Raw genomic sequence first — 21,362 nt, 5'->3', positions numbered from 1 at the left:
GAAGCCAGCCTGCACCCTGCTCTCAGCTTATCCTGGAAGGACTGAATCCAAAGCTAATAAAAAAATCTGTGGCTACCTGCTACCTGCGACAGATTTGTTGTCTGGGGCCCATCTCTTCCTGGAAGGAATCGTGGGTTAAATGGCAAGTTTGAAACAGAGTGACCCCCAAACTCTGAACTGTCTGGGTTACAGATAATTGGCTTTTTTCCTGGTGGAGCATTTGGTGGGGGAAGGGAGAGTCAGATGTACAATTATGGGTGGTTTAATGTAGGGGTTTAAAAATTGATGATTTGGTTAAACAGGGAAAGGGTTTAGTGAAAGAATTGCAGCTAAATAGCCAGTGGGCATTTGGGTCTATGCTTGAGATCTTGGGGTACACTGCCAAAGAGGAAGAGAAGAAAGTTATGGTGACCTGAGCCAGTGGCTTGGCAAGGTGGGAACTCTACCTAGAAGATTTGGTGTTGAGTGTTTTTCCAGCCCTGGGGCAGGTGGGAACAAATAACACAGTGTGCCCTGTTGTAAGTTATTTAGGTACATTTAATCTTCATTACAATCCTAAGAGATAGGCAATAAGCATTAATCCCATTTAACAGATGTAGAAACAGGAATAAGAAGGTTAAGTGATTTGCTCCCCCCAAGGTCACATAATGAGTAGGTTGAGGTTGCAGAGCTGGGAATCCAACCTAGTAATTGGTGCTTTACCCTAGAGCTACCTGTTCCCTGAGTTTTGAGAAGTACTGCTGCACTGTTATTGTGAATTTTTTTTTTCCAGTTTGTGGAACACATAATTGATCATCTCAGTTGTCATTTGTGCATTATCTAGTGCCCAATATTGGCCAGACACAGTGCTAGGAAACTTCCCACATACCGTCTCCAATGCTTGTAAGCTAAATGCCATTTTACAGATAAAAAAGAAGCTGAGCCCCAGAGATTTGGCCTGCGCCAGCCCCCACCAGTAAGGACCAGTCAGGATTCTTTCCCCGTGTGACAGGCTGCCCGACCTCCTTTCTCATCACCAGACTGCTGTTGTGTTCACCTACGTACCTTGACTACTTCTACCGGTTCAGAGTGTTGCAAATTTTGTCCTTATGTTTTTGAGTGGTTACACTAATTCTGTTCTTTCTTAACGGTACATCTAAGACAAATGAACTTCGTCTCTGCCCCAGCCCCTGACTTCCCCTTTCATGCTGTTTGTTGTTAATTTGGGGGACTAACAAACATATTCACTGCCTGCTGAATGGAAACTGCTCAGGGTCTATTTTCCCCCCCAGCATTTTCTACTGTTCTGTTGAATGGGAAAGAACTTAACAACTAAAGTACACAGTGTGATTAATCCTGACATTTCTACCTGGATTTTCAAGGTTTGGGGGGTGGAACCTTTCAGTGAACAACTTGAGTGGAACACAGAACAGTTCAGAAAGAAGACAAAGCCTTGGCAGGAGCTGAGGATGCTGTCCTAATGGCTGAGATAATTTTAAAATCTTTGTCTTTTCAGCCCCTTCCCTGTACTGTCCAACTTTTCCTAAAAAGACTCAGATGCTTTGTTTACTTATTTTCTTGGCAATCTGTGTTGGCACAACAAAATCTGTTTGCCTAGAATAAGTTTTTCTGATATTCTTGGGGGAGAAACCTCAAAAAGCAAAAAAAAACAATTCTTATTTTCATATCTCTAAGAAGAAAATGGTCTCCTTGAGTGGGATGATTCGTATCACAAGAAGGGCGGAATATCAATGAAAGGCAATTGTGATGTTCTCTGCTTTGTTCTAATTCACTTTAATAAGAAAGGCACATCGTTGATGGGGTTTTTAGCTCTGTGCTAAGTATATTAATAGCACCTGTGAGCACTTATGTGCCAGGCACTGAGCTAGTATCTTCGCACACAATTGTATGTAAACCTCAAGCCGAGCCTGTGAGCTAGGTTTATTATCCCCATCCGACAGCTGATGAAACCAAAGTCACTGTCCAAGGCCACCGGGTGGTAACTAGTCAAGCTGAGATTTGAACTAGGCCTATCTGACTCCACAGTCACTGCTTTCACACAGTGTGGAAGGTAAACGCTTCAGATGTGGTACTTACCTTTACTACAGGATTGTATAGCTCTGGGCAAGTCAGAATGCATGAGTAAAGAGTCAAGAATAAAGAAGTCACAGTGGCGGGGGGAGGGGGGTTCACACAGTGTGAGGGATATAAATGATAAACGTCTAAGTTTTGCTTTGTCTTGTGCACCTGAAACTAATTAAAAAAAAATAAAAATAAATAAATAAAAAAAAGAAGTCACAGTGGCTGAGCATCAGATAAATGGTATGGCCTTGCTACAGGAGATGAAAGGGCAAGGAGGGCCTGGGTCACAGCATTTCAGGAACTTCTTCCAGAAAGAAGTCGATTATGGGCTAGAGTTAGGATTTGAATGGGTACTTTCTTACCATTCTCACATAACTGGCTTCTAACTTTACATAACTGTACTTATATCTATGTTCCTGCCTGTTAGCTAGTGTTCTAATAAAACACAGGCAATTTAGTAATATGATATAAACATATGGAGTTGTATATTTTAACAAGTCACAGGAAAATACATCAACCAATATCTATTTGGTTTCTTTAGTAAAGCATGGGTTGTCAAACTATTGTCCATGGGCAGAATCTGGCATGCCACCTGTTTTTATATGGCTTTCTAGTTAAGAATGGTTTATACATTTTAAATGGTTGAAGAAAAATGAAAACAGTATTTTGGGACACATGAAAATTATATGAAATTCAACTTTCAGTGTTGTAAATAAAGTTTTATTGGAACACAGCCATGCCCATTCATCTACTTTTGTCTGTGGCTGTTAGAATGGCAGAGAGTAGCTGCAACAGACACCATATGCCCGCAAACCCTAAAATATTTACTATGTGGTCATTTACAGAAGAAGTTTGCTGATCCCTGTCATAGTCAGAAATGTTCAAAATACCCCCATCAGACCTAGTACACATTTCTGGGGAGAAAATAGAAAAATACAGAACTAAGCATCCACCATTCAAAATTGACTGTTAACATTTTGCCATTTGCTTCAAATCAATTTATCAATAAAAGGCAAAAAACTTTACAACATCCATCAAATGACTATAACACGTTTCATTTATCCAGTCCCCTGATGATCATTTAGCAGGTGTCCCCAGGTTTTCATTATTCCCAACAAATGCTTGCATGTTGAGTAACATCAGGACGGGGTGGTCATCCTAATTGGAACTCCCCTGCAGCCTGGAAGGAGCCAAACAGAAGGGCACTGAAAATCCACCCAGTTGATAGGAGGGCTTTGAACCTTTAGTTAATGTGGCCCTTGACTCCCTTCTCAACTCTTGATTCCCCTTTGGCTGTTTGGCAGGGTCGGTGAGACAGTCCCTGAGTAACTGCCGGTTCAGGACCGGGTTTCTTAACCACCCAAAGCCGGCAGGTCAGGCAGCCCTTGATGTAGGTCTTCTCTCCCCCACCCCCCCTGCAGCGCTGTTACCCCGCTGGGAGGCCATCCACACACTTAAGTTAGACTCCCGCAAAGTAGGGCACCCAAAGGGCTCCAATGTTCACACCAAGCATCTAAGCAGTCTTCGGGAAAAGCCTGACTTCTTGGGTTTCGTGTCGTTAGGTACAACCAGGTGGAGTGGGGATGGGGAAGGTACACGGTCCGCCGGCATTTACTGCGGGCCCTAAGCAGCGGTCAGCGGTTAGGTGTCAGCGCGGGGGCGGAAGGGGGTTTCCCCGAGTGGGTGTGCCGCTGCCTCGGGGGAACTTTCCGCGACTCAGCCGCCGCCCTGCAGTCCCCGCGTTTGGCTAAATTAAGCTAAATCAACCGAGGGGAACCCCGGCAGGTGCGCCCAGTTGCAGCGCAGCCTCCGGGCAAAGTTGCAGCGCAGCCTCCCGCGCCCGTGCGCCGCGGCGGGTCTCTGCCCACCTCGCGGCGCCTCCCCCACCTCCCTGCTCGCGGGGCCGCACTCCCCTCCCCTCCCCTCCGCCTCCTCCCCTTTCTTCCTTCTCCTTTCTTTCCGCCTCGCGGGTACTTTGGTCTCCGCCGGCTCCCGCCTCCCCGCCCTCCCCGGGGCCGAGCGGCGGGGGCGCGCCGAGAGCCGCGCGCGGCGGACGCGGGCGGGGCGGCTCCGCGCCTGGGTTTCCAGCGGCTGCGGCCAATCCCCGCGCAGCCCGCGGCGGCGTCGCGCCCCAGCCGGGACCGGGCGGCTCCTCCCGCCCTCGCCGCCCGCGGGGCCGCGCCGAGCTGAGCCGGGGACGCAGAGCGCGGGAGGCGGCGGCGGCGGCGGCGGCGGCGGCGGCGCGGAGCCCAGGTGAGCTGGGGGGAGCCGGGCCGCGGGCAGAGGAAGCAGCCGCCGCAGCGTCAGCGCCCTCGGCCTCTGCAGGCGGGGAACCACTGCCGGGGTCGCAGACAAAGCCCTGAGGCCAACCCCGTGCTCCCTCCACCGAGGGGTCCCCATGTGCGTCTCCCGACTCCCCGCCACGTGGGGGACGAGGTCCCCTGCGCCCCTTCCTCCGCATCCTTGGAGTGCCGGGGCCTCGGGGTTGCCGCTCGGCTGGGCCGCGCCCGGCCCGGGATGGCAGGGGCGGTCCCAGAGTTTGGAACCGAGGTCACCGGGGGCCGGGGCAGCCTGGAATCTTGGAGGCGGCCTAGGCCCACGCCTCGTGTTTGACAGGTGGGGGAAACTGGAGCGCGCAGGGGAGGAGAGGGCCCGTGGACTGGGTGCACCCCACCTACGCACCCCGCTCGCTGGTCTTGGGGGAAACCCGGCCCTGAGGGGATGGACACCAGGCGGCAGGACCCTAGGCCAGCCGCTGTGGGGCCGGGGACCGCAGGCTGCCTCTCCATGGCCGGCTCTTTGCTTTCGCCCCTCCCGCCCCCCCATCTCTCGGCCGGAACCTCTTAGGCTTGGTCCTTTTGACCTAAATTCACCTCGGGCCGCAGCACGCTGGGCATGCAGAGAGGTAGGTGTCTTCACTGGCACCCTCTGCCTGACTCCGGGCAAGGGGATTCTGGGCTCTACCCGCTCACCATTGGGTCTTGGTGCTTGCGGTTCACTCGCTCCATCCTCGAGCTTTTTCTTGGCTTTCCCACCCCCTCCGCTGCCCAGTTTGGGAAGCAGGGTGTTTTCACAGCTCTGCCAACTGCCCTGGTGCTGTCACTTGCCGCTGGAGAGGGTGCACCTCATCCCCTCCTGTCTCCCCCAGAAGATTGGGCCCGGGGGGTGGCGTTTGGGGGGCGGGGAACTCAGTGCTGTCAGCAAGAGGGGGACACGCTGGCCTCGGGGTGGGACATTCAGTGTGTCCAGTTCCTTAGAGGCAACTTTTGCCTTTCTCAGTCTGGTAGTCCCCACAGCCACACACAGAGAAACTTTATGTGCCCTAACGCTGTGCAGCCATTTGTTACTCCCCTCTTCTGGCTCTGCCCCCAGAGGACAGAGAAGCGGATAGCTCTTTGTCCCCATAGGTGCCCCTTGTCCCTAGGGGGAGGCAAGGGCTCAAACAGGGGGAGGGCTTTGGGGGAGTTAGATCCCTCCTCCCAAACCAGCCCTCAGAAACATGCAATTTAAGAATAAACAGTGTATATGCTCTGCAAATGAAGCCTCTTGGTGAGCCTGGACCCTCCTTCCATAATGCTGCTCATAAACCTTTCCTGTATAGAAAGCAGCCATTTGTAGTGAGAGCACATGTCATATTTTTGTAATAAAAATAGCTACCATTTGATGAACCCCTAAATACTATGCTATGTGTTGCATGCATTCTCTCATTTAATGGCTACCAAAATTCTGCGAGGCTGAGATTTTTATCCTCACTGTAGAGATGAGGAGATTGAGGCTTGAAACAATCCTGCAGTGTTGCTAGGAGTTAGCCTCATTTTATGGAGGGGCTCAGAGAGGTTAAGTAACTTGCCCGGGGTCACACAGCCAGCCCAAGTATGTTAGGTCCTAGAGCCTTTGCACTCTACCACCTGTTTTAGAGCAGGAGCCCTTGCTAGGCCACCCTCAGTTTCTTGAGTCCAGATTTGTTTGCAAAACCTGCCTATTAGGGCACAGATCTAAGGAGGCATGGTGGTGATGCTGAGCACCATAGGCTTTTCTTTGCTCCCTGGGTTGTTAATGGGCTGGTCACCAAATATATTTACTAATAATGACGTAGTAGCTCTCATCAAGGGTGGTCCTACCTTCCTGGCATGTGTTTGGAAAAGTGTGGGGGTGAGTTTTTGTTGTCAAAATGATGCCTGGTTTTTTGTTTGGCAGGAGGTGGGGATGCCAAATGTCCTGCAAGCAGGCCAAATCCACGGCAGACGTGGAGAATTGCCCTGCCCTAGATGCCAGGAGTGCTCCTGTTGAGAAACCCCAGGAGGAATAAGTGCTGTGGGAATGAAGGAAGCAGAGGGCAGTGGGGGTTCTGGAGAAATCCTTTCTGGCTGGCTGAATCCAGGAGGCTCCCTGAAGGAGGTGTCATTTGTGCTGAGCCTTGAAGGATGGGTTAAAAAGTAGAGATTGGATGGGAGAAGGAGGGGAGGGAGCTAAGACAGGATGACCTGGCAGAGGAAACTTTCTGCCGACTCCTTGAGACCCTCAGCCTGGATCCAAAATGGGCTGGTGGGGGGGAGGCACCTCTCTTAGGCGAAAGTGATGGTCTGGGTGGGGTAGGCCAAGCCTGATTTCAAGGCATTTGGGCCCAGATGTTAACATGGGCCACAGAGTCGCCCTTACCCCACTGTGAACCCATTTTATGGAAGGGCTCAGAGAGGCTAAGTAACTCGTTTAGGATCACTGGTGACTTTCTCCCTGGCATGCCTTCTGGTGGCTGTGGGGAGCATATGGTTCTCATTTCCTTTCCTGATCCAGGAGATTTGGGGCAAACGTTATTTCAGATTTTCCTTTGTGTCAGAGGGCCTTGTATTGCTGGTTTTCCGCAGATGTTTTGCTCTCCCAGTAGCTCCTCCCTTTGGACCCAGTTAGAGGGGCCTGGCTCCATGGCTCTGCAGCGGTCTTCACCCTCACTTCTCTGGCTTCTTTTGTGGAGGTTGAGGAAATGACATTTCCCTTGTGGAATGGACTTTTCTTCTTTCAGGCTATTAATAATATGGGACCTTTTGTGTCTGGCTTCTTCCATCGAGCATAGTATTTACAAGGTTCATCCATGTTGTAGAATATATCAGTGCTTCCTTTTTAAGGCTGAGTAATATTCCTTTGTGTGGATGGACCACATTTTGTTTATCCATTAATTTGTTGATTGGCACTTGGGTTGTTTCCATCGTAAGGGCTTCTTAAGGTCACTTTATCCATTCCTCTGCCTCTGCAACCGCCAATCAATAAACCTCTGGGCATGAAACATTATTTTGTCACTCCATTTGCAGGAAGAGGGTGATGGAAGAAAGGTTCTCTAAAATCAGTGGGGGATCAGCTTTCCAGAACAAGGTTTTCGGGACTCCCTTAATTTCACCCTCACCTACTTCTATGCAAGAACCCTAGCTCCCTTCTAAGCCCCTCCCCCCCAGGGCCATGCACAAGCAGTACAGGTGTGATCTTCAGCGAAAATCTTGATCCCATGCAGTTCCATTCTCTTCAGACACCATGATTTGTTAAATGTAGGTCCCCATGTGATTTCAGCAGTGTATATTTTGTGAGACTTTTTCCAGGTAAGTAAATCCACAAAGCAAAGAAAGCCTCACCAGGCAGATGGTGCCCTAACCCTGTGGCCAGGCATGCAGTCAGCTCCGGTCTCTCCTGATAGCTTTGCCAGGAATGCCCACCAAGGACTCAGGTGCCCCTCAACCGCTCCCATTTGACCGCTGGGGGAGGTGGAGCACAGAAAGGAGAACAGGGTCTTTTCAGAGCATTGACTGTGAGCCATGCTGTGTGCTGGGCACTTTCATATAGAGAATGACTGTACAGCTACCCTCTAGGTAGGCTGTGGTGGCTCCATTTTATGGATGAGAAAATCAAGGCTCTGGTCCCCTGGGATCTGTAGGATTTCCTGACAGGCCTTGCAATGCTGAGTTCTTGAGTCTCCCTTGGCCTTCGCTTGCTGATAAAGGATACCCCATTTTCTCAGCGTGTGGACTCCGCCTTCTCCAGGAGGTTATGGCGTGGAAATAATTTCCAAATGGTTTTGCTCTCTGAAAAATGAGTTTGAATGCTTGGATCCCTTCCTTAACCAAACTGAAAAAAAAGAAAAGAAAATATTTTAAAAGGAGGTGAGTTTGGTGAGACTTCATAGGGAAAACCCCAGCTCTGGCAATCCCTGCTGGGGGATGTTAGTAACCAAAATGGGGAAGGAATTATTTTAGCCCCTGATGTTTTCCATTTCAGTCATGTTTGTAGTTGCCCCTGAATTCTTTTTATTCAATTATGAAACATTTTAAGCACAGAGAAAAGCCAAAGTTTTGTTGACTGGCTCGTGTTTTTGGAAGGCTGGAAGGAGGCCCAGGAGGTGATGGAAAGAGGGCAGAGCAGGGCGCCCGTATTACTTAGCTCTGGCTCTGGCACCCTGACGAGCTTTCACTGAATCCACACTTTTTGGGGGCTGGTGACAAGCCCTGCCCTGGGAACTGAGGGTGTGGGGGATTGGTCCATTCCCCTGAGGAACTCCCAGGCAAGCGGTCTGTGAACTGTTGGGGAACGCTTTGGAAAAGATAAATGAGTCTAGCAATTTTCCCTTTTGAAAAGGAGAGAAAAAAAATTCCAAGAGTCCGTGGTGCCCCACCCCCACCCCATCCTGAAAGCTGTTGGGAAACTATTTTTAAGTTGTCTCTTTTTATCCTGGTGGCTCCTGTAAATAGTTGAGAGATGGCTGTAGGAGAGAGAAAAATGCTAATTGCATCCTGTCCCCTAAGGAAATGGGGGTTGGGGGGCGGCCTGGACACAAGGTAGGAAGTGAGTGGGGGCGGGAAGGGGCGTTGGGGGTGGTATCAGAGAGAAGCCTCTGCTGGAGAAGTTTGAATGGGGAACCAGTGGTTTGTGTCAGGGGCAGGGTGTCGAGGAAATGGTACCTCCCTATGCTGCCGTAAAGGTACTTGGGCATTTTGCCTTCAGTTCCTCTGGCGAAAAGATTTCATTTGGATTCATCCCAGACAGTTCTCCCACCCCCCGCCTGGGTGCAGGTGTGGGGGACAGGGTTGGGTCCCCAGAGCCCGCTCCCAGCCCCTCTTTGCCCCTGCCTGTGGTTGCTTTGTGCTGGAGGCTGGGGAGGGAGGGAGCTAGATTTAGCATCACCTCCAAGCCAGCAGAGAAGAGGGTAGGAGGAGGGCTGTGGGTGGGCCGGGCAGGGTGCCTATAGATGTGGGGATGCCCCCCCCCCCCCCCCCCCCCGGTTTGCTAAGCTGCAGAATTGTAGAGGCAGAGTCTTTTTCTTTTCATTACAAGTTGCAATGCCAGTTTTTCCCCTGCTTCTTCCTTGGGTTTGTTCAGTGAAAGATTGGGAGGGATTCAGTGGGAGAAGAGGAAGTAAGATGGTTCCTACCTCCCTTTTCCAAATGCCCCCACCCCCACCCCACCCACGCATTTGCACTTCCTCACTCTTCAAAGTGGGGCCACCAGCGCTCACCTGGCTTTAGCTACCTGGCTGTGTGATTGGGGCCGCGCTGTCCATCACTGACTGTACAGTAACTGCCTAGTGTCTTCAGATGGCTGAGCTTTTCTTGCTCCGTAAGTGGCCAGGGCCGCAGAGAACACAGGCTGCAGGGGTCAGGGCACCTGGTTCTCCTTCCGGCCTATCCTGGAACCTGCTGGGCTGCCTTGGAGAGTTCATCTCACCTCCCTGGGTCTCAGTTACTCCATCTGCAGCCCTCCTGCGCTGATTGTGAAAGCCACGTGACAGAGTGTGTGCAAATTCTTAGGACACAAGTAAGCAAGGATGTGAAATGATACTGGAGTTACATCACTCTTTCATTTTGTGAAAAGGGATGCCTAGGGACCAGATTTGGAGGGGAAGAGGAAAAGAGTTCAGTTAGCATGGTGGGATTAGAGATAACAAATGTTTGTGTTTTCCTGTACATTAAAACCCACCTGTGCTCTCCCAAAGCACTGTGTGACTGTGGGCAAGTTGCTCAGACTCTCTGTGCCTCAGTTTCCTCACCCGGGAAATAAGCATGATCACAGTACCTAAGTCCTAACGTTGTTGTGATGATTAAATGAAATGATACACGCAAAGTGCTTAGAACCGTGCCTGGCACTTGACAGGCATGAAAGAAGGCTAACCCTCACTGTCACTGCACTTAAAACTACCAAGGCTGCTGCTGCAATGATGCAATTCTTGTGTTGAAAATGCTGGTTGGTTAGTTTCTTCCCTTCACTGTCTTGTTCATCAGCCTTTCCCCATCCTTGATTTTTTTTCTTTAAGATTTAAAAAAAGAGAGCAAGAGAGGGACTTTGGAAGTTCTGGTTTCTGCCTGGCTGTCAAGGTGAAGGCTTTCTGGGTAGCCAGGGGACTTGCAGGTGCCTGGCCTGTCGGCCTGGTTGGGAGCCTTATGGTGTAGGGACTATCTGGCAGGGAGATTAGTGGAGAAGATTTTTCTGTCACTCTGCCCTGTGCCATCTGTTAGTCAGGATGCTTGGTTGGAAGCGACAGAAAACCAATGGCAAACTCATTTAAACAAAAGTGAGTTTATTGACTCTTGTAGTTCAAAACTCCTGGGGTCACTGGGCTTCAGGCATGGCTGGATCCAGGTGCAAAACAATGCCTCCAATCTCAGTTCTTCCCCATCTGTTGCCACTCTTCTGTCTCTCTTGACTTCATTCTAAAGCAGGGTTCTCCCCAGCCCCTGATAACTCTATAAGTACCGTGTTTCCCCGAAAATAAGACCTAACTGGAAAATAAGCCCTAACGTGATTTTTCAGGATGACATCCCCTGAACATAAGCCCTAATGGGTCTTTGGAGCAAAAATTAATATAAAACCTGGTCTTATTTTCATGGAAACATGCTATATCCTCGTAGCTTTAAGTTCCACAGAAAGAGACATTGTTTTTTCCTAATACTTCAACAGAATTTTAGAGTAAGGCTTGGTAGACTACTTGGGTCACACATCTACTCTTGACTCAGTCACTTGACCGAGCAGTTGATGCCCAGTTGACCAGCCTTGCGTCCTGTGGGGACCTCTGAAGCGGATGGTGCAGACAGCTCCGTGGAATCACCTTTCACACGGGAAGACGGGTTCCCAGATACAAATCAGCCTGTTATCACACTAAAGGAGTATAGATTCTAGGTGAGCTAAAGACAGCTTCTGACTTTTGAATGGCCTTGGAATGAGTGAAATAAACAGTGACCTCTAGCCAATGTTTACTGAGTGCCAGTAGTATACTAGAAAGTTCTAGGTCCTGGAGTTTAGCGATAAACAAGAAAGGCCAAGCTGTGGCTCTTATAAGTTAAGTCAAATCAGTGTTTCCATGTCCAAATCCTGTGCATTTCTTTCTGAGCCCTGTAAGACCCTGCCTTCACTCTCTCGCCTCTCACACAGGAGGCCGTCTCACGAAGCCAGAGGAATGGCTATATGCTTTCCTTTGTTAGAGATTTTGGTCCAGCCTGGACTTTATTCAGGACACAGTACGTGGCCATTGCAAGACTACGTGGAATTTTCAGTCCCTTCCTGAAAAACTCAGACCAATTTTAGCTCTGCCTAGAACTGCGGTGTGACCTTGGGCAAATCAGTAAATCTTTTGGAGCCTTCATTTTCTCATTGGTGAAATGAAATGGCTGGAGCAGGTGACCACGGATGTGTGCTCTTTTTAGCACTAACATCTAATGCATCTCGGAGTAGGGCCTGGTAGGGGTGTGACAGGCCGTGAGGTGTGAAAAAGGGGTGGGCATGTGAGCTGGCACTCAACCTGTCCTTGATGCTCAGTGTGTCCTGGTGTTGGGTAGGCAAGGGGGTGTGGTGGGGACGGTGGCGTGCAGTCCAAAGATGCAGCGAGTTGTTTTCAGGAGAGACTACAGGCCCAGTGCTATCCGTGTCCAGTTCTTGAAGAGACTGGAAATTTTGATTTCAATCTGAAATCTCCCAGCTCTGAAATGTTGGCATCTTCTTCTGATGGTTTTTAAACACAGTGTAGGCCAAGCAAAATACACTGGTGACCAGATGTCACCTGAGATCACCGTTTGCCATCGTTTTGCTTTAAGAACTGTGATGGGGATGGGGTCTGTGCACTCGGAAGCCAGAGCTCATCCTCCGCCATCTGCCAAGGGACGGCTTTTGTCGATGGGGAGACCGTCAGGTTCAGGGCCTCCAGAGGCAAGAGTGTTCCAGGAGAGACGGTTGTAAGAGTTGGTGTCACTGAATCTGATAAGATGGCTTGGCTGGGCCACGGTCCTGAATTTGGACTATTCCAGCTGGTGTCAAACCTCAGCGCTGCGGCTGGTCCCACTGGGCTCCCACGTCTCCCCGTCAAGCTCTGGGAAACTCCTTTGGAATCATGGCCTCTGAGGCAGCCAGCCTCGCTGGTTGGGTGGGGAGCTGTGTTAGTTTGCTAGGGTTGCCGAGACAAAGGACCACCAGCTGGGGGGCTTAAACAGCAGAAATGGATTGTCTCTCAGTTCTAGAGGCCAGAAGTCCAAGGTCAAGGTGTCAGCAGGGTTGGTTCCTTCTGGCCGTGAGGGAGAATCTGCTCTAGGCCCCTCCCCCGGCTTCTGTGGCTGGCGGGCAGGCTGTAGCGTTCCCTGCCTTGTAGGTGCAGCAGCCGGCCTCTGCTTTCCCATTCTCAGGGCGTTCTCCCCGCGTGCGGGTCTCTGTCAGAATTTTTCCTTTTGATAAGGACACCAGTCGTATTGGATTAGGACCCACTCTACTGATCTCATTCTAACTTGATTAGATCCGTAAAGACCCTCTTTCTAAATCAGGCCACTTTCTGAGGGCCTGGGGTGAGGACTGTAACATCTTTTTTTTTTGGGGGGGTCACAATTCAACTCCTAACAGGCGCTGAGTGGGGTCTCTGTGGCTTTGCCCAGGGATGCCCCTGCCACTCTCCATCAGCTGCCTGCAAAGCTCTTGCACTCTGGCCCCTCCTGCCTGCTCCCTGCCTCTGCTCACGCTGGCAGTCCCAGGGGCCTTCTTTCTGTTCCCTCCAGTCAATCTCCCACCTCTTTCCTGCCACAGGCCCTTCTCAGAAGCTATTTCCTCAGCTGGAACAACTTCCTGCCCCCTACTCCTGCCCACCTACTCTACCTTGGAGCTCTCAACCTAAGTATAATTTCCCCACATGAAGCCTCCTCCCTTACCTTCCCTCCCATTCAGATCTAAAGTGCGCCCTCTGTTCTCTTTGATCTCATCCTGGTTTCCTCCCCCGTTGTGCTTGTAGAGTCACTTGTGTGCCTACTTTTAAGAAATCATGTCTGTTTTGTTTATCCAGCACATGGTAGGTCCTCAGAAATTACTTGAAAGAACACATAGGTGAGAGAATTTCCTTGAGGACCTCAGTTTCCCCACATGAGAGAGAATGTGGCTGGCCAAGGACGACCTCCCGGCCTTGGCAGGATCCTTGCAGCTGTTTGGGGCCCCTTTATTGTTCCTTGGTGCCTGGGACCTCACGGGACCCTGCACAACTGCACAATGTGTGTCTCAGGCCGGGCACGTCCCTGGCATGCTGCAGCTCCCGTGGTGGCGCGTAATTGGGTGAGCAGGCACGGGCTGGAAACGGCTCCCAGGAAATGGGGACGTGTTTCCTAGAGACCTGTGCCACTTGGCTTCCTGCCAGAGGAAGGAACGTTTCCTTTCATCCTGGCCCTAAGCCCCAGTCCATCTGCTCCAGGAAGGGTCTGCTGGCTCCGTTGAGCTGCCCTGTGAGAGCAGAGGCAATCTCGGGGTTGCCAGCCAAGGGCCATGGGGGAGGCTTTCGGGGCCAGGAAGGACCCAGGGCTGGAGCTGGAGGCTCAGGGGAGAGGGCTCTTGGCATTTTGTCAAACCCAGGCTTCTTTGCAGAAAGGTCCTCTTACTCTGGGGCCCTGAAATCGAAATCGAATGCTTAGCCTTAGCCTTCCCCGAAGAGGGCCTGTGAAGATTAAATGACCCAGGCAGAGCAGTTAGCTGTGCTTGGTGCCTAAGTGCTCAGTCGGATGTTAACTACTGCTGTTATTATGCAAACCATTGTCCTGTACAATTTTTTCCTCTTGGTAAGAGTGTTGATAGGTTTCATCAAATCCTTCTAGGGCCTGTGACTTTGTAGGGTATGTGACCCCACAACCTGTCAGAACATTGGCTTGGACTGTACAGGGGACAGTGGCAGAACTTACTCCTCAAACTGACTGGCCATTCCTGCCAGGCCCCACCGCAGACCAGCGGCCTCCAGGTGGCCTTGAGGTCTGAGCTCTCTTGTCTGAGACCTGACGGCGCCTGCCCCCACTGCACAGAGGCACCCATCTCAGGCTCAGCCTGTGCATATCTCCTCCCCACCCTCCTCCAGACCTTAAGGGCCAAGGCCTGGCCAGATGCCAGCTTGTCAAGGAGACTGATTAAAAGCAGCTCTGCAGGAGGCGGATGGCTTGGTGTCCTTGGCCTGGAGTGGAGATCAATAAGCAATTGTTTTTCTTTTGGCAAGAAAAAGAAATTCTCCATTAACTTTCTCAGGTGCTGCCAGACTTGTTTTCTTTTCAGGAACTTTGCAGCCCTGTCAGAGGTGGCTGTGGGAGGGAAGGCGGGCCAGTGGAGTTGCTCCCCTGCCTTGGGGGAGGCAGGTCCACATGGCCAGGGCTCTGGAACCTACCCAAGAGCTAGCTGGCTTGCTTGGACATCAGTACCTCATAGTGACATTCTGGAACACAGCCTGGCAGGCAGTAGGCATTCAACAGGTATTTGTGGAAAGAATACCTTTTTGAGCACTTAACCATGTACCAGACTGAATATTGAGTGCTTAGCTCATTTAATAAAATCCTCGTGACTATCGGTGAGCGCCCATTTTATAGATAAGAAAACTGAGCCCGAGAGAGGCTAAGTCACTTGTCCATGGCAGGCCCAAGCAGTCGAACTTCAGGGGCCCTGCTTTTCCCCTCCCGAGAGAAGGACCGTAAGAGGGATGTGTAAAGTAACAGCAGCTGGGGCCACAGAGAACGTTGAAGTGGGTTGTATTCTTTCACTGATACTGAAGCCAAGACAGGGACACAGCTAGTGATTTCTTTCTCAGATACGGTAAGGGTGGGGTAGAGGAACAGGAGATGGACCCACTGCTCCCTCCCCTGCCTCTCACCCCAACTCCTATTGTGGCGACAGTGATCTTTCTTTTAAAAAATTCATTTCTGAATTTTTACTTTTGAAGTAAAAGTAAATACAGTGAAACGTAAGTCCCTCCTACCCTGTCCCCCAACTTCTGCAAACCAGTTCTTACCTCTTGAGGCCACTGTTACCACTTTCCTGTGTACCTTTCCAGAAATATGCTGTGTACATGCATTTATGTACATAGACACGGCCTTCCCCCTCCGCCAATAGCAAGCAACATCCTGGTGCTTAATTAATGCTTTGGTGTTTTTCCATGTAGCGGTGCGTCTTGGAGCTAATTCATATTAGGAAGTATAGCGTCACCTCTTTGAAAATAAATGCATGGTTTTTCTCCTGGGATGCATGCACCTCATTTTATTTACTCAGTCCCCTACGGATGGTCCTTTCAAACCAGGTAATCTTGTATGTACATCATTTTTTACATGTGTGAGGCTATTCGTAGGATAAATACTCAGGTGCAGAGTTGCCAAGTCAAAAATCCTTGCATTTGCGATTTTGCTAGATATTGGTGAATTTCCCTTCGTAAGGATGGTACCAATTCCTATTCCTCGTTGCCTCCCCTAAACAGTGCTTTTATTACATTTTTTTGTCTTTGCCTATCTGATAGTTGAAAACAGTGGTTTTCACTGGAGTTTTACTGTTATTTTTCTTAATTTTGGTAATATGTGCATAACACAAAATTGACAATTTCAACCATTTTTAGGTGTATGATTCAGTGACATTAGTTAAATTCACATGTGCAACTGTCACCACTATTTCCAGAACTTTTTCATCACCCCAAACAGAAACTCCGTACCCCTTAAATAATTATTTCCTAGTCTCCCTCTCTGCCAGCCCTGGGTAACCTCTATTCTGCTTTCTGTCTCTGAATTTGCCTGTTTTAGGTACCTCATGTAAGTGAAATCACAGAATATTTGTCCTTTAATGTCTGGCTTGTTTGACTTAGCATGTTCTCAAGTTGTAGCACATGTTAGAACATCATTCCTTTTTATGGCAAAATTGTCCACTGTATGGATAGATCACATTCTGTTTATCTGTCATCAGTTGATAGACACTGGGGTTGTTTGCACCTTTTGGCTATTGCGAATAATGCTGCTGTGAACATGGGTATATGTATATATCTGTTTGAACCCCTGCTTTCAATTCTTTTGGGTATATACTCGTACTTAGGAGAGAAATTGCTGGGTCATGTGGTAAGTCTGCATTTAACTTTTTGAGGATCCACCAAACCATTTCATTGTAGTTTGAATGTGTACTTCTCTTACTATAACTGAGGCTGAGCGTCTTGTCACATGATTGGATTTTGTGGTGTTCTTTCACCATGAACTGTATTCATAAATTGTGCCTGTATCCGGGCCGGAATGCTGTGGTTATTTCTTTAATGCCTGTCCATTGGTATTTCCGTGCTCCACGGGAGCAGGAACCTCATCTATCTACGTCATTGTCCAGATTGTTCCATAAATACTTCTTGCAGGTCTGTCCCAAGAGGGCAAGTGGCCTTTCTGTGTCCCTCATCCAGTTTCTCCAGGGAGCACTGGCTTTCTGCTCCCTTCTATACCTTTCTCTCTGTCCCCTCACTGCCACCCATTATCATCAAGAGATGATTTTATTTACTCATGAAATCCCTCTACTCAGCATGTACCGTTTTCCTGGCACCTTGGTGATGTGGGTGATTGGCACGAAGCTGCCACCGTACACATCTGCAGATGGTCTCCCTGAATTCCAGTGGCACCTGTGACATTTGTTCCGAAGAATTTGTCAAATACATGAACCAAAATTGAACATTGTGTCTGAGAGACGGAAGGAATTGACAGTCTAAGGGTGTGTGTCAATCTTTTTTTTTTAAATTCACGTAACATAAAATCAACCATTTAAAAATATACAATTCAGTGGCATTTAGCACACTCACAGTGTCATGCAACTACCCTCTTTATCTCGTTCCAGAACATTTTTGTCACCCCAAAAGGAGACGCTGTCCGCATTAGCCGTCACTCCTGTTCTGCCCAGCACCTCCTCAGTCCTGGGACACCACTCATCTACTTCCTGGCTATGGACTTGCCTATTCTAGAAATTTGTATAACTAGGATCATACAGATGTGACCTTTTGGGTCCGGCTTCCTTCACTCAGCATGATGTTTTCGAGGTTCATCTAGATTGTAGCACGTGCCAGCGCTTCACTCCTTTTAGGCCGGAATCATATTCCACCGTGTGGCTCGACCGGGTTTTGCTTATCCATTCTTCTGTTGGCGGATGCGGAGCTTGTTTCCCCTTTTGGCTGTTGTGGGTGATGCTATTTAGGTATATACCTAGGAACAGAATTGCTAGGTCATAGGGTAACTCCCTGTTTAATTTTTTGAGGCCCCAACAAGGTATTTGATAGAGCGTTTTTGACCTCACATTTGCTTTACATCTGGTAGGCACCAGCTGGGGGCTGGCTGAACTAGGGAAACTTTAGATAGAGGTGTCACGCCTGGCTCTTCAGACAACAGGAAGTGTCCTGGCTCACACCCTCTGGGCACGCCTGCCCTTCCTCCCATGTGACCCCTGACCCCACTTCTCAGTTGAGGCTTTGCATTAGACCTTGGACAAATCACTTTCCTTCTGTCAAGCATCAGTTCCCCCACTTATAGAATGGGGGTATAATAGCAAACCAACAACCTAGGGTGCTTGTGGGATTATGCAGATGTGTAGAAGATGTTTTGTAAACTGAAGTGCTGTCTGAATCATTGCCATGGTGAAGTGGTGCAGCCCAGCGGCCGCCACGCAGAAGGGTTTCATTGGGCCTGCCCAGCTGTCAAAAGTATTTGAAATAATTGCTAATGAACAAGAGCCGATCAAGACATCTCATTGAACGTCCTGGGTTTAGGGCTTTCTCTCTCTCTCTCTCTCTCTCTCTCTTTCTCTCTCTCTCTCCCTCTCTCTCTCTCTCTGTCTCTCTCTCGCTCTGTCTCTTTTTATTTTTTAAGGAAGGCGCAGCTCACAGGGGCCTATTCGGGATGGAACCGGCAACCTTGATGTTATTAGCACCACGCTCTAACTGAGTTAACGGGCCACCCCAAGGGCTTTTCTTGAGGAAAAAGAAAAAAAAGGGACAACCAGGTAGTAGGAGGTCCAGATCCCTGCTTAGCAGCAATTGGCTTGAGCTGCAAGTAACTGTGGCCTCTCTAGGAGGCATGTGTGCTCTGTTTTGGGCTTTTCTCATATTGGTTCTCACTGGAATGGAACTTGGAATTCTTGTTTTATATGTGAGGAGGGGCTTTTAAAATTAGAAAATATGGAGTATGCTCTTCTGTGTGGACTAAAAGCATAGCACATGTTTTGCAAGATTTGTTTAGGGTGTCATCCCGAGGCAGGAATGAGGCCCCAGCCTGGGCCCACGGGAGAGGACCCCATCCCTGGCCGCGCACCCAGGGTGGGGTTTGCTGACTCCTCCTCTCTCTGCAGGTGGCGCCGCTGCCGGATGGCAATGCCTCCGCGTGTCCGTGTTGGCTGAGGTTGGCGCATGCACCATGTCATCATGCGCCTCTAGCCAGCCCAGCAGTGGCCGGGCCGCCCCCCAGGATGAACTGGGGGGCGGGGGTGGCAGCAGCAGCGAAGGCCAGAAGCCGTGCGAGGCCCTACGGGGTCTCTCGTCCCTGAGCATCCGCCTGGGCATGGAGTCCTTCATCGTGGTCTCCGAGTGTGAGCCGGGTGGCGCTGTGGACGGCGGCCTGGCCCTGGCCCCGCCCCTGGAGACGGATGGTCCGGAGGTCGCCCTGGACGCCGGGTCCCAGGCCCGGCCCCACCTCTCCAGTCGCAAGCTGTCTCTACAGGAGCGGTCGCAGCTGGACGCGAACGGACGCTGCCTCCACTCGGTCCAGCCCTCCTCGCCCGTCGCCTCCCCTCAGTCCTCGCCGCGGCTGCCCCGGCGGCCCACGGTGGAGTCCCACCACGTCTCCATCACTGGTATGCAGGTGCGTGAGCAGGCGGGAGCTCGGCCAGGGTCTCCCCGTGTTAGGCGGGCTCTTTGGGAGGTGACCCCAGGAAACCGAGGCCAGGGAGGTGAGCACGAGGGAAGGGAAGTCAACGGAAAGGTGCAGTCATGGAGTGGGTTACCACTGTGGCCAACTGGGGCCCTCTCTGTCTGGGAGAGACAGGTAGTACAGGTTAAGTCTTAGAGTTATCTCACCTGAGGCGGAGGGAGTTCCTGGCTGTCTCAGGTGAGGGCTGCTGGGGGTGGGTGACTTGCCCTGACTGAGGGCAAGGCAACTCTGGGACCAGAGAGAGGCTCTAGCAGAGAGATGCAGGTGCCAGCAGGTGGAAGTTGTGTGTATGTGGGGGGCTCTGAAATGGGGATGGCGGGTCACAGAGGCCTCACCGTCTAGCAGCATGACTGACCCCTGTAGCCAAGTGTGTGCCTGCAGCAGGCACTGCGCTCAGCCCTGGGAGGGCATTTCTCATGTGATCCTTTCAGTAAGCTGGGGGTAGATTAGAACCCAGACCCTGACGCGGTTCACAGGGCCCTGCATGATCTGCCCCTGCCCCTTCTCCCGCCCCGTCGCTGACGTTTCTGCTGCCGGGTCACAGAGCTCCATCCGTCCACTTCCTTACACACCTCAGATACCCACGCTCATTCCCTCTTAGGCCTGTGTCTTTGCTGTCCCTCTGCTTGGAACCTCTCCCATCTTTGCAAGGTCACCTCCATCTCACGTCCACTTGTGAACTCAAAGGTCACCTCTCCAAAAGGTCTCTCGACCTACCCTCTCCTAAGCAGCCCTGAGCCCCAGGCCCTGTCTGATGCCCTGCTCATCACAACGCTCATCACCATCTGATTATCTTGTGTGTTTGTTTAGTTGCTTATCGCCCATCTCCTCCCAGTGGCAATGTAAGCTCCGTAGGAATAGCCTTGGCTACCACTGTGTCCCCAGCACCTTGCACTGTGCCTGCCCATAGTAGGAGCTGGAAAATATTTGTTGACGGAATGAATGAACTTATTTGGGAGAAGCCAGGAAATCAGGAATGGTTTTCTAAAGTGGCTGATATTTAACTACATTTGGAAGTCCAGGTAGAACTTTCACAGTTGGAGATGGCTACACATAGAAAAGTTCACTGCAGGGGGAGGGTACAGCATGTGCAAAGGCCCAGAGGTAAATGGTGTGATGTGGGTGGGGGGAGGGCAGTCAGGAGCACTGTGGCAACAGGGATGGAGGAGAGTGTAGGTTTATAGCAGTTAGAACTGAGTCAATTTAGAAAAAGAGACCCCTGCCCCCCAAAACAATGGCTTTAAACAATAAGGCTTATTTATCATGTAAAACAAGGCTTATTTATCATGTAAAACTAGGCATTAGGGATTGGAGTGGTGCTTCTTTTGTTGCTTTTGCCCTTAAAACCTGATGGTCTCAAGATGGCTGCTGTGGCTCTAGCTTTCACTAGGGCTTTGGAAGGCCGGGCTGTGCAATCAGGACTTGACCCCAGAAGCAGCAGGGAGCTGGGGCTGTCATGGTCAGAGGGGACTCTTGGAGGATGAATTCAGCCCTGTGTGGGGGTTGGATTAGGAAGCAGTGAGACCCCTTAGGACAGTCCCCCCCACCCCCATCCCTCCAGGACTCAGGGAAATGAAAGCAAGACTGCAGAGAAACACTGAAACAACCTAAAATGACTACCAGTGAGGGTAGGGCTCTGTAAGCCATGGACTGCTGGACAGCAGCTCATGTGTACACTATCTGTGTCTAGTGAAAGGAAGCTGAGAAATGATTTAGCGTGACACCATTTATGCCTCCCCATACCGTGTTCCAAAGCAATACACTGGTGCATGTATGCGTTCATTTACATAGAAAAAGGCCTGGGAGTTTATACACCAGACTGATATCAAGGTTTGGGGAGGAGAGGGTTAGATTGGGGTGGGAGGTGCAAGGGAAATGTTGGGCTAATCTGCCAACATTCGAAGGTCTGTCTTTATTTTGTTTGTTTTTTTTTAATTAAAATTTATTGGAGTGGCAATGGTCAACAAAACTACGAAGTTCTGTTTTCTGTCATGTTTCTTTCCTGTTTTACTTCTTGTATCACTTAGCATTTCCCCCTAACTATATTGAGGTGTAATTGAAATAAAATAAACTGCACATATTTCAAGTGTATGATAGGATCAGTTTTGACGTATGTGTACATCTGTAAAA

At 50.2% G+C, this 21,362-nt stretch overlaps 1 protein-coding gene across 5 annotated transcripts in view; it reads left to right on the top strand.

Annotated features, from left to right (window-relative positions):
- Positions 1-4,110: 4,110 nt before the first annotated feature.
- Positions 4,111-21,362, top strand: part of CAMKK2 (calcium/calmodulin dependent protein kinase kinase 2) — a 46,677-nt gene continuing 29,425 nt past the window's right edge. For 2 of the 5 annotated variants that reach the window (XM_074321758.2, XM_074321757.2), the window contains exons 1-2: positions 4,119-4,314; positions 18,655-19,163. In XM_074321758.2, coding sequence (XP_074177859.2) covers positions 18,720-19,163 — 444 coding nt within the window. In that variant the 5' untranslated portion in view covers positions 4,119-4,314; positions 18,655-18,719. Of the gene's footprint in view, positions 4,315-18,654; positions 19,164-21,362 lie in introns of all 5 variants that reach the window. The other 3 variants (XM_074321760.2, XM_074321759.2, XM_088801031.1) reach the window with 3 other exon arrangements.

Source organism: Rhinolophus sinicus, chromosome 9 (genome assembly GCF_057876585.1).
Source record: "Rhinolophus sinicus isolate RSI-liver-muscle chromosome 9, RSI-T2T, whole genome shotgun sequence".
Taxonomy (NCBI): domain Eukaryota; kingdom Metazoa; phylum Chordata; class Mammalia; order Chiroptera; family Rhinolophidae; genus Rhinolophus; species Rhinolophus sinicus.
This window is presented reverse-complemented; position numbering and strand designations above follow the sequence as displayed.